General features: G+C 46.5%; 1 protein-coding gene across 4 annotated transcripts in view; it reads left to right on the top strand.

Annotated features, from left to right (window-relative positions):
- CSMD2 (CUB and Sushi multiple domains 2) overlaps positions 1–12,404 on the top strand; it is a 694,802-nt gene that overhangs the window by 458,009 nt on the left and 224,389 nt on the right. For all 4 annotated transcript variants that reach the window (XM_061412621.1, XM_061412618.1, XM_061412619.1 and 1 more), the window contains 4 exons: positions 4,274–4,412; positions 5,311–5,498; positions 6,379–6,567; positions 6,763–6,879. In XM_061412621.1, coding sequence (XP_061268605.1) covers positions 4,274–4,412; positions 5,311–5,498; positions 6,379–6,567; positions 6,763–6,879 — 633 coding nt within the window. The remainder of the gene's footprint in view (positions 1–4,273; positions 4,413–5,310; positions 5,499–6,378; positions 6,568–6,762; positions 6,880–12,404) is intronic.

Below are 12,404 nucleotides of genomic sequence, written 5' to 3' on the forward strand. Positions count from 1 at the left end.
TGTTCATTGATTTTACACTGCTTTTAAGTTTTAAGAAATTGCTTATCAAAATTAAAGCTTTTTATTGTGGTATAGTTGCTTTACAGAGTTGTGTTAGTTCCTGCTGTACAGAGAAGTGAATCAGTTGTATGTATACATATAGATATATATCCCCTCCTTCTTGAGTCCTCCTCCTACCAAGCCCCCATCCCACCCATCTAGGTCAGCACAGAGCCCCAAGCTGAGCTCCCTGCGCTATACTGCTGGTTCCCGCTATTTTATACCTGATAGTGTACATATGTCCGTTTCTATCTCACAAATCATCCCCTCCCCTTCCTACCCCCTGTCCGCACATCTGTTCTCTACATCTGCATCTTTATTCTATCTCTCCTGAAAATAGGTTCATCAGCACCGTTTTTCCAGATTCCACATATGTCTTCTTTTACTTATGTAAAATATTGACATAGTTCCAAAGCTAAACCTCTAAAAGGAGGCCTATTCTAAGAGAGTCCAGCTTCAGTTCCTTTCCTTTCTGCTCCACCCCCCTCCCTCCATCCATAGGTCATCTTTTGTCTTTGGGTTTTGCGCTTTCATTGACCATTAATATGAGTAAAGGTGTGTGTGTCTCCTACCCTTGTCTTAGACGAATGGAATCATACGGTACCCCTGCTTTTACCACTGTATCTTGCTTTTATTCGCTTAATAAAATGTCCTGGGGACTACTCCGTGATGTTACACAGAATATTCCCCATTCTTGTTTTATAGCTGCATAACTAGTCCATTTTGTTGATTACTCCAATTCATTCAGTCAGCTCCCTAGCACTGAACATTTGAGCTTGTTTCCATTCTTTGGCTATTATAAATAGTGCTGCCTTACATAGCCTGGTGCATATATATATATGTCCTTTCATATTTTTGCCAGTGTATCTTTAGGATGGTGGCTCAGACAGTAAAGAGTCTGCCTGCAATGTAGGAGACCCAGGTTCGATCCCTGGGTCGGGAAGATCCCCTGGAGAAGGAAATGGCAATCCACTCCAGTATTCTTGCCTGGAAAATCCCATTGATGGAGGAGCCTGGCAGGCTACAGTCCGTGGGGTCGCAAAGATTCAGACTTGACTGAGAAACTAACACACACAAACACACATCTTTGAGATAGAGTTCTAAAAGTCGAGTTGCTAGGTGAGAGAATAAATGACTGAGTTTTGCTAGATGCTACCAAATTTCCCTGCTTAGGGATTGTGTGCCCTTTGGCGTGTCTAGCTGCAGAGTACTAGAATTCCTACTTTCCCTCAACTTCATGTGTTGTCAGACCTTGCATTTTCCCTACTTGAAGGATGAGAAATAATTTCTTGGTGTAGTTTTGATTTGTATTTTCTTGGTAAGAGCAAGGTTTAAATCTTCTGAAATGTTAAAGAGACACTGTACTTAGGAATCCTCCCCTCCCTCTCCCTGCCTAGCAACTGCCACCTTGGGATATGAAGATGAACTAGAGAGAGTGAAGGACTGAATGAATGGAAAGATTGTTTGCCAAGCACCTAAAGCAGAGAAGAGAGGTCGTAGCCAAAGTAATAAAACAGTATAGCAGAGAAAGAAAACAAAATAGTGACCATCAAAGAAAAGGTCTGAGCTTCCCTCTCTGGCGAGTTGAGGTTGGGCTTTGTTGTGTATACCACTGAATTGAGAGTAGCCGGGGCAGGCAATAGGGGCTCTGTGATCTACGGCTTCCCGCAAAGTGAAGACATCACAGTCCAGCCACCAAAGACACTGGGCCTGTGCTGAATGGGAGCCAAGAGGGAGTCCCCACTCTCTTCTGAGACTCATTACCTGCCTGGGGACCCAGGCATATAGCTGTAGGCAGGCCCCTCCCCACCCTCAAGGGGTCTCACAAGTCAATTGGGAAAGCAGAGGAAAACATTGGTCATTTCAGCGACATGAACGGATGGGTTTTGAAAATGGGTTACCCAGGAAATAATACCCATGGGCAGTTTGTTCTTTCAGTATTTGATAGAGGTGCTGTGTAATTTCTTGTTTTCTCCAAGCCTCAACTGCCTGGTAATGGGATAATAATCCCTGCCTATAAAATCAGGATAATAATGGTTATCTACCTTTTAGTGTTGCAGTTGTCAGGAGGATAATCCACATTAAGCCCAACACATAGTAAACTCAATTCCAGGGAGCTCATACCAGTTGGCTGTGGTTGCCATGCTGTCATGTGCTGCAGGGGAATTTGGAGACAGAACATTTGAAGTTAACTGGTGGCTCAGTTGGTAAAGAATCTGCCTGCCATGTGGGAGACCTGGGTTTGATTCCTGGGTTGGGAAGATCCCCTGGAGAAGGGAACAGCTACCCACTTCAGTATTTCGGCCTGGAGAATTGGCAGACTACGGTCCATGAGGTTGCAAAGAGTTGGACATGACTGAGTGACTTTCACTTTCCTGCTCTACTAGCTCTTGATCTACTCTCTTAGCCTCAGTTTTTCCTCTGTAAAATGGGGGTGATTTCATGAATGGTGTGCACATTTAAATAAGATAACACATAAAAGCAGTTAGTATCCTAAATCAGCAGTATGAGTTGTCTACTATTAACCTCATAATTCTTCTTCTTTATCTTCTTTTTAAGTGAACTTTCTAATGTAATTTACTATGAAGAATGTCTGATGATTATTTTAAATTTCTCAGAAGGGTTCTAGAATTGAGAGAGGAAAGTTGTGGTACATTTGGCTATTATTTTATGAGTCTGATTACTTGGGGAAATCTGCAAAAACTTGCAAAGATAGGAGTGTTGTGTAGCTCTTTATCCCCTTTCCTTTCCAGTCTTGTTCAGCACATTTTGGCAGCTGGTAGCACCATGGTAAGGGGAGCCTAAGGAAGCAGAGTTTCTTTTAAAACAAGGAGGCTGTTTGGGGTAAAGTCTCTGGATTTATGCTGTCTTCCTAGGTCTGAATCCAAGCTCTACCACTTGCTAATCCTAGTTAGTTAGCAAAGCCTAGTTACTCAATCTGCTTAAGGCTCCGCTTTCTTAACTGTAAAATAGAGACAAGAATAGCACCCTCCTCTCAGGGTTGGTGTTTTGTGAGGAGTGAGCAAAGCCTTGAAGCTCAGCGTGTAACACTCAGTCCATGGCCGTGATGGTGACAGTGGGAGCAGCTTTGGCGCTCGTCGTGATCAACACCCTCATCATCGGTCTCAGGGAGGGAGATGTCTTATCAGGGTGGTTGATGTTAGACTGTGCTACCAGATAAACCCAGAATCTCAGTGGCTTAAAGACAGGCTACACAGGCTACACGTGTAACCAGGGTCATGGGACTCTACTCCTCAAGGTCACTTAGATGCCCAGCTGACGGGACTTCCATCTAGACCCTCACTTTCACAGTCACCAGCTGCAGATCACACGCTGGCTCTTCATGTTCTCACATGGACATGACACACATCATTTCTGCCCTCGATTGATGGATCAAGGTGGTCACGTGACCTTGCCTAACCCAAAGGGTGGACCATGAAGTCTGAAGGTGGAGCCTTCATGGCCTGAAGGTAGAGCTCTGGACTAGCTCTAATCACCATCTCAGGGCCAAGGGTCTGATTGCGGGAAAAGGCAGGAGTGATGGGAAAGGTGGGAGAGAGTAGGAAGACGGATGGAGAGAGACTGGGGGCTGAGATGACAGGTTGCAAGCTCAGAGCCAGCTGTGGATTGTGCCTGGACCCTGAGGGCCTGTGGTTTACCCGCCGTGACCGAGAGCATGCTTCCATCCACTCACTCATTCAAGCAGCGGTCACTCAGTGTTCCACCCGTGTTCCAAGCACAAGGCTAGGGGCCGGGGACTCCGAGTTGTTCAGGACAAATAACACGGCCCCTGCCCTTGGGGAACTCACAGTGGAGTGGACTGTGCAAGGCTCTGAGCTGAGCTTGGGACCCTGACCGCGGTCCAGGGCCAGCGCTGTGTGTGCAGGGCAGGAGCCAGGCTCATGCCTCTGTCAGAGGCCTGATAATTGAGTGAAGAACAAAGAAAGAACCAGTATGACCCAATATTAGCTGTACTTCAACCCTTCTAGAATGGCAGAGGACTTTGTTTAAAGGATTCTTTTCATGCCTCCCCTCCAGCCCTTCATAAAATTCCAAGTGATGTAACTGGACATATCCATAAAAGTCCCGAAAGACAGAACTCACGGTCTAGATGGTTTATGTAATTCTCCATTAATAAAAAAAAACAATACTTGCTGGCAGACACATTTTATAGAAAGACTTTTCTTTATTCATTGTTCCCCCAAGAAAACTGCCTGTCTCCCTTCTTCCCCAGCTCCCTGCGGCGGTCATCTGACTTCGCCCAGTGGCACCATCCTGTCTCCTGGCTGGCCTGGCTTCTACAAGGATGCCCTGAGCTGTGCCTGGGTGATCGAAGCCCAGCCAGGCTACCCCATCAAAATCACCTTCGACAGGTGCCTATAACCACAGCCTGGGCGGTGGGGGTGAGGGGTAATAGCTCTGCTGTGGGTGGCAGGGAAGCTGGGATGGGTGGGGGACCAGCACCGAGGCTGCAAGGTCAACAAGGTCAGAGGGCACTGGTGCAGATGCTCTGGGCAGGGACAGGCTGCACTGGCTTTGCTCTTGGCCTTGGTTCAGAAGTGGGGTTTGTGCCATTTAGGGGGCTGTTAGCATCCAAGGAGCATCACCCTGACATTTTCGGTGTGGGAAGGTGGTCTTCCTCACCTCTGACCCAAATCCTGCTCATGTGGCCCACTTCTACTCCCAGCCTGGTTGTGCCCCTCTGGTGGGGAAAGCAGCCACCCAAGTATGAATGTAAACTTCATCTAGACAAAGCTTCCATGGCCCAGAAGAGCAGTTGCAAACTTTACTGTGAAGGGCCACATAGGAAATATTTTAGGTTTTATGGGACACTTGCAGATATCTGTTGCATAGTCTTTGCTTTAAAAAAAAAAAAACTTCTTTATAAATGCAAAAACCATTCTTGGCCCTTAGGCCATACAAAAACAGACTCTAGACCAGATTTGGCCCAGGGGCTGTAGTTGGCTGACCCCTGGCCTGGAACATTCTGACTCCCATGAGGCAAGTCACTGTGCCTCTAGCTCTGAAGATGGGTCACTGCCCGGGCCTCAGAGAAGATTGGGAGAGCTGCGTCCAACCACAGGAGAAGAAGGAGGAAGGTTCAACACAGTAGGGAGGGTTCTCCCGCATCTCCAGTGAATGTGTGCAGACTATATTAAGATACCCCAACCTGCCAAAACCCAGTTCTTCTGATGCAAGCAGGGTCTCTTGTCATTTGCAAATTAATGAGCCTTGGGTTTCTGAAGAAGTCTTCGTCTCCATCTTCGGCAGATTTAAAACCGAGGTCAACTACGACACCCTGGAAGTGCGAGATGGAAGGACGTACTCAGCGCCCTTGATTGGGGTTTACCACGGCACCCAGGTCCCCCAGTTCCTCATCAGCACCAGCAACCACCTCTATCTCCTCTTCTCCACCGACAAGAGCCACTCAGACATCGGCTTCCAGCTCCGCTATGAGAGTGAGTCTCAGGGTGGCGGTGATGGGGCCGGCTGGGTGCCGGGGAGGACTCAGGGCTGAGCTCCGGCAGGGGGACCCGCTCAGCCATGTCCCCAGGGCAGTTCTCAGTTAGGCTGGGCTCCTCAGGAGGTCCTCCTTGCTCTCAGCATCTCTCAGAGCTCAACGTCAGAAAGAATGAAAGGTCCCCTTCTGCGTGCAGATGATTGGGCGCCAGCCTGCTGGGCACCCCGGGAACAGAGTGCTTGACGGATGGTGATGTTGAAGTGAGATGTCATCTCACACTCCCTCACCCTCTCCCATTGCCTGCATTCATTGCTGGTGCCTCAATTGAAAGAGATTTTTTTTTTTTTTTGGTCAAGATAAAGCTGATATATCCGCATTAATATTGGACAAAGTCAATTTTATCTTATATTTTTAAACTTTTTTCTTTTGCATGGGGATGTAACCGATTAACAATGTTGCGATAGTCTTGGGTGAACAGCAAAGGGACTCAGTCATGCGTATACACACATCCATTCTGAAAGAGACTGTTGACTGAGTTCTTTGCAGACCACTGCAGAAAGTTGTGGCGGAGAGCACTACGCGCAGAGGGTTGTTTTCTTACCCGTGATCCTATCTGTAATCCAAGCCGTGTGTGTCACTCCGCTGATGTTTACTGAATGGATGATGAACGAACGAATGATTGCAGCCAACCGGTTGTCCCTAACAGATGGGTCTTCAGATACCCTCACCCAGTACCGACAGCCACATTTGAGGAGCAGGCAGATGACAGTCCAGCCTTCTCTCAGCCAGGACTCTCTCTCCCTCCCTTTGTGAGTCAGCTGGGGTCCCCCTGTGGTTGCAGGGAACTGTCTGTTCCAGCCGTGGGCTCTCTTTTCCAGCTATCACACTGCAGTCGGACCACTGTCTGGATCCAGGGATCCCTGTCAACGGGCAACGTCATGGGAACGACTTCTACGTGGGTGCCCTGGTGACCTTCAGCTGCGACTCGGGCTACACACTGAGCGACGGGGAGCCCCTGGAGTGTGAGCCCAACTTCCAGTGGAGTCGGGCCCTGCCCAGCTGCGAAGGTGAGCCTCACCAGGAGGGGGCGCTAAAGTAGAGGAGCCTTTTCTGCCGTGAAAACCTAGGCACGGACTCCAAGACCCCCTGTCAGTGAGGAGTGGGAGGTTTGAACAAGAGCGGGGCTAGGATCCTAGGGGGATTCTGGGGAAAGCTCCCGGGGCCACCTCAGTCTTTCAGGGTCCTTTTTCCCTCTTCTCCAGCTCTCTGTGGTGGCTTCATTCAAGGCTCCAGTGGGACCATCTTATCACCAGGGTTCCCTGACTTCTACCCCAACAACTTGAACTGCACCTGGATTATTGAAACATCACATGGCAAGGGTGAGTGTTTAGGCCCATGGCAGGCATTGGGCTGCGACGTGGTCAGGGCCCTAAGATCCCCATATCCAGATGGCCTCCACGAGGCTCTCCCTGTATAGTAACCTCTGGGCTTAGTCTGGATTTTTCTCACCAACCAGAAAACTCTCCGAACATTCCTATCTCTTCAAAGCACAGAACTCATCCTCTAGCAAATATTTTTCAAACCTAAAAATCTCCATTCTGCAAGAGATCTTAGAGAATGCCAGCTCTCAAAACCTACTTAATGAGGGAATCTTCTCTATATTACTCCCTACAAGATGGCATCACACCTCTGTGTAAACACCCCGGTGGTAGAGAGATGGCCAGCCCACTCAGCAAAGGGGTTCCTGTTCTCGTTTTCTGATCAACCTGACCCCTCCTGATAACCTGAGACTGAGTTCCTTATACCGAGTGCTGACGGGACGTAGGCTGCTTCTGCTCCCTGCCCCTCACACCCAATCTTCAGATACTGTCTGAAGCCATCTTCCTCTCACAGAACTCACACTGTTCCTCAGATGAGTGTTTTTATGTATGTTTTTCACCAGTCAGGCCTCTTGCTCCACCTTCCCTGACATAAATGACCCTTGGGAGCCCAAGTCCAAAGTAAGATGCTGGCTATAAATAAACATTAATTAATATACTCTTTTATTCAGCAAATATTTTTTTGGGGGGGGGAGGTGGGCTTAAAACAACAGAAATTTATTCTTTGCACAGTTCAGGAGTCCAGAAATCCAAAATCAAGGAGCTGGTTCCTCCCGGAGCTTCTAAGTGAGAAACTGTCCCCTGCTTCTCCTCTAGGATCTGGTGACTGCCAGCAGTCCGTGGTGTTCCTTGGCTGGGAGACACATTATTCCAGTCTCTATTCAGCAAATACTGATTGAATGCCCCCTGTGTGGTAGATGCTGGGGCTGGGAATATACACTAATCAGGCAGATATGACTTCTGCCCTCAGAAGCGTCCTCTGAAGTTCATGAGCCGAGGTTCTCTGCAGTTTGGCAGCTACTCTAATGCTAGACCCTACCCTAGAGGTTTAGATTTTCTACTTTGGAGGGTGGAAACCAGGCATCTATGTTTTAGGACACTTCACTGCTAACTGTGATACATGCCCTAAAATAAGAACCTCTGATCTAGAAGAATTAAATGTAGAAAAGTCAAGAAAAAATTTAAAAAGAAGAGTAACTGTTCCAGATATTAAAATGTTATTATGGGCTCAAATAATTTTAATGATGCAGTATAAATATAGGAACGGACACACAAATCAGTGGGGGAGAATAAAGATCCAGAAATAGATTCCCCTGTGTTTGTGCATGTGTGTGTGAGAGAGAGAGCAAGTGTGTGTGTGTGTGTGTGTGAATGTGTGTGTGTGAGAGAGAGACAGTTTTTAGTGTATGATTAATGTGTCATTTCCAATCCATTAAAGAGAGGATGGATTTTTTAATAAATGGTTTTGAAACAGTGGGCTTAACCATTTGGAAAAAAGAAAAAACCAAATCATACCTCACACATTTAACCACAAATTCTAGTAATAGAAAGATATGAAAGTCTAACCTCAGGTGGGACATACTTGAAGAACAGCAGCAAAAGTAGACTCCATAAAGGCATAGACTGTTATGTTTGATTCAATAACACTTTAAATGGATTTAGGGTTTTTAAAAAAAATGTGTATAAATATTTTAAATATTCATATAAAATATTTAAATAGTTAATGAACAAAAATATTTGTAACCTATGTAATCATCTAAGAACCACTGCTGTTGCTGCTGCTAAGTCGCTTCAGTCATGTCCGACTCTGTGTGACCCCATAGACGGCAGCCCACCAGGCTCCCCCATCCCTGGGATTCTCCAGGCAAGAACACTGGAGTGGGTTGCCATTTCCTTCTCCAATGCATGAAAGTGAAAAGTGAAAGTGAAGTCTCTCAGTCGTGTCTGACTCTTAGTGACCCCATGGACTGCAGCCTACCAGGCTCCTCCGTCCATGGGATTTTCCAGGCAAGAGTACTGGAGTGGGGTGCCATTGCCTTCTCCGCTAGCCTGATATAAAAAGAGCTCTTAACATTTTTAAGAAAAATACACCTGATCTGCTGGTCTGTGGTTGTTGTTGTTGTTCTTTTGCTCACTTGTGTCCAACTCTTCGTGACGCCATGGACTGCAGCACGCCAGGCTTCCCTGTCCTTCACCATCTCCCAGAGTTTACTCAAGCTCATGTCCATTGAGTTGGTGATGCCATTCAACCATCTCATCCTCTGTCGTCCCCTTCTCCTCCTGCCCTCAATCTTTCCCAGCATCAGGGTCTTTTCAAATGAGTCAGCTCTTCGCATGAGGTGGCCAAAGTATTAGAGCTTCAGCTTAAGCATCAGTCCTTCCAATGAATATTCAGGGTTGATTTCCTTTAGGATTGATTGGTTTAATCTCCTTGCTGTTCAAGGGACTCTCAAGAGTCTTTTCCAACACCGCAGTTCAAAAGTATCAATTCTTTGGCTCTCAGCCTTCTTTATGGCCCAACTCTCACTTCCATACATGACTACTGGAAAAACCATAAGTTTAACTGTATGGACCAACATTTCTGCTTTTTAATATGCTGTCCAGGTTTGTCATAGCCTTTCTTCCAAGGAGCACACATCTTGTAATTTCATGGCTGCAGTCACCATACACAGCAATTTTGGAGCCCAAGAAAATAAAGTCTGTCACTATTTCCATTGTTTCCCCATGTATTTGCCACGAAGTGATGGGACTGGATGCCTTCACTTTTGGAATGTTGAGTTTTAAGCCAGCTTTTTCACTCTCCTCTTTCACCTTCATCAAGAGGCTGTTTAGTCCCTCTTTGCTTTCTTCCATAAGGGTGGTGTCATCTGCCTATCTGAGCTTATTGATATAGCAAAGCTATCAACTAGCACTTCATTACAGAAGAAATACAAATGAAAAGACCTCAACCCCACTAACAATTTTAAAAGTGCATCTTCACCCAGTAACCAAATGCCATGTCTCTTTTCAAGTCAGCAGAGAATATCATAACAGTGTGGGGACCATTCGGAGACAGGCGTGCTCTTCTTTGGTGCCAATGTTGTGTGAAACCATTCAAACTTCCCAGAGGACAATTAAGCAGTGAATCAAAAGCCTTAAGAATGTATGTGCTCTGGACCCAGCAGTTCTACTTCTGGGAATTTATCTCAAGAAAATAAATAAACTTTATATCAAGATTTAGCTACAAAGATGTCCCCTAAAACACTTTATTCATTAAAAAAAAAAAAAAGAAAGAAAAACTAGTAACTACTCAGATGTTCATCAGTAAGGAAACATTAAGTCAATGTATGGTATAGCCAAATAATGAAAAATTACCATGCAGCTAAAGGAATGGTGTGAAAAAATATTTTTAAATTAAATATTTAATGACTACATAAAGAAGTTTGCCAAAATAATATATTTATAAAATATTTATAAATAAAAGGCGGGCAATGCCACAGGGCTTGCTCCACTGTGTCTGTCTAGTACCCACAGTAAGTGCATTTGTTAAAAATTTGTTGAACTGTGCAACTTAGCAGCAGCAGCAATACAGTCCTACAAATTTTTAACAAACGCACTTACTGTGGGTAATGCACTTTCATGCATTGGAGAAGGAAATGGCAACCCACTCCAGTGTTCTTGACTTGAGAATCCCAGGGACGGGAGGAGCCTGGTGGGCTGCCGTCTATGGGGTCGCACAGAGTCGGACACGACTGAAGCAACTTAGCAGCAGCAGCAACACAGTTCAACAAATTTTTAACAAATGCGCTTACTGTGGGTACTAGACAGACACAGTGGAGCAAGCCCTGTGGCATTGCCTGCCTTGTGGTTAAGTGACAGAGATCCAGCCTGAGAGACCTCTCAATAGATCATGCCCAATGCTGGGACAGAGCAGACAGAGGTAGGAAAGCATCGGAGGCTTGCCCAGGGGTTAGGCAGGAGTCCTGGAGTTGAAACTTAGGCCTGTCTCCAAGGGTGAACAGGAATTAGCTAGGATCATTAAGAGGTCACTAGCGTATAACCAGGTCACTTCTTCCTTAGAACCATGGAAAGCATCACCAAACCCTTAGCATTGAGCCCCAAATGGTGAAATAGCTAGTGTGGCCCTCATGGCCCTGGTTGTACCTTTCTCAGCCTCCTTGTGAGCCCTCTAAAAAAATTAAGATCTAGCTACATGGAATTTCTTTCGGTACCTAGGCTTTCATTGTCCTCTAGAGCAGGGGTCCCCAACCTCCAGGATCTAATGCCTGAGGCTCCGAGGTGAAGCTGATAAAACAATAATAGAAATAAAAGGTACAATAAATGTAATGCACTTGAAACAGCCTGAAACTATCCCCACACTGGTCTGTGGAAAAATTGTCTACCACAAAACCAGTTCCTGGTGCCAAAAAGGTTGGGGGATGCTGTTCTAGAGCTTTGCATATGGGGTACTTTTCTTCTGTAACACTTCCTCTCCCCGCACCATCTCCAGCATTCCCCTCGTGTGGCCAGCTCCTTCATCCTTCTCAGGAGCCTTCCAGACCCCCTGCCCCCAGTCCTGGGTCTAGGGGGGGGCTCCCTCCCATGGGCCACCACGTGATCCTTTACTTTCCAACTTCAGTCTTCACTCCGCCTGTACGGAACTCGCATCTTCATCATCCATCTCCCAGACTGACTCTGAGCTCTTCCAGAGACACGTCTGCCTTGTTTCCTGCAGTTTCCCCAGCTGCTGGATTGATGCTGGCACAGAAGAAACTCAAGAAATAGCTCTATGAATTGAATTAAACTGAACTCAGACCCTTCCCAGAGGGCAGGCATCCCTCAGGCTCTGTCTGCAACAGTATCTCCAGTTAACAGACCTGTGAGGCTGCTGACTCTTGATTGCTCCCCACCAGTAAAAGTACAACTGGGGAACTCAAAACTCTGTGAAAGTCAGGATTGTTCAACTTGCCACATGCCCAGCCCAAGGGAAGAGCCAGTTCAGGAGTCCAGATAACATGTCCTCGCTAAGACCCCGGGACTAACATCTTTAAACCCACAAGACTATCTGGAAGTCAGATGAACTGAGCACGGAGAATGCCTTCTGTGCTGGGCACTGTGCTATGGGCTTTGCACATGCTGCCCCAAGGGTTCCTCTCTCCAGGGATTGAATGTCACCTAAAGGTACTGAGCGACTGAACTGAAGGTACAGAGCAATGTTGGCCCAGATCCTTCTTTTTTAAAATTTTCATTGTTGTTCAGTCACTAAATAATGTCTGACTCTTCATGACTCCTTGGACTATAGCATACCAGGCTTCCCTGTCCTTCACCATCTCCCAGAGTTGCTCAAGCTCATGTCCATTGAGTTGGTGATGCCATCCAACCATCTCATTCTCTGTCGCCCCTTCTCCTCTGCTCTCAATCTTTCCCAGCAACAGGGTCTTTTCCAGTGAGTCAGCTGTTTGCATCAGGTGGCCAAGGTATTGGAGCTTCAGCTTTAGCATCAGTCCTTCCAGTGAATATTCAGGGTTGATTTCCTTTAGGATCGA

This window comes from Bos javanicus, chromosome 3 (genome assembly GCF_032452875.1).
Source record: "Bos javanicus breed banteng chromosome 3, ARS-OSU_banteng_1.0, whole genome shotgun sequence".
Lineage (NCBI taxonomy): Eukaryota > Metazoa > Chordata > Mammalia > Artiodactyla > Bovidae > Bos > Bos javanicus.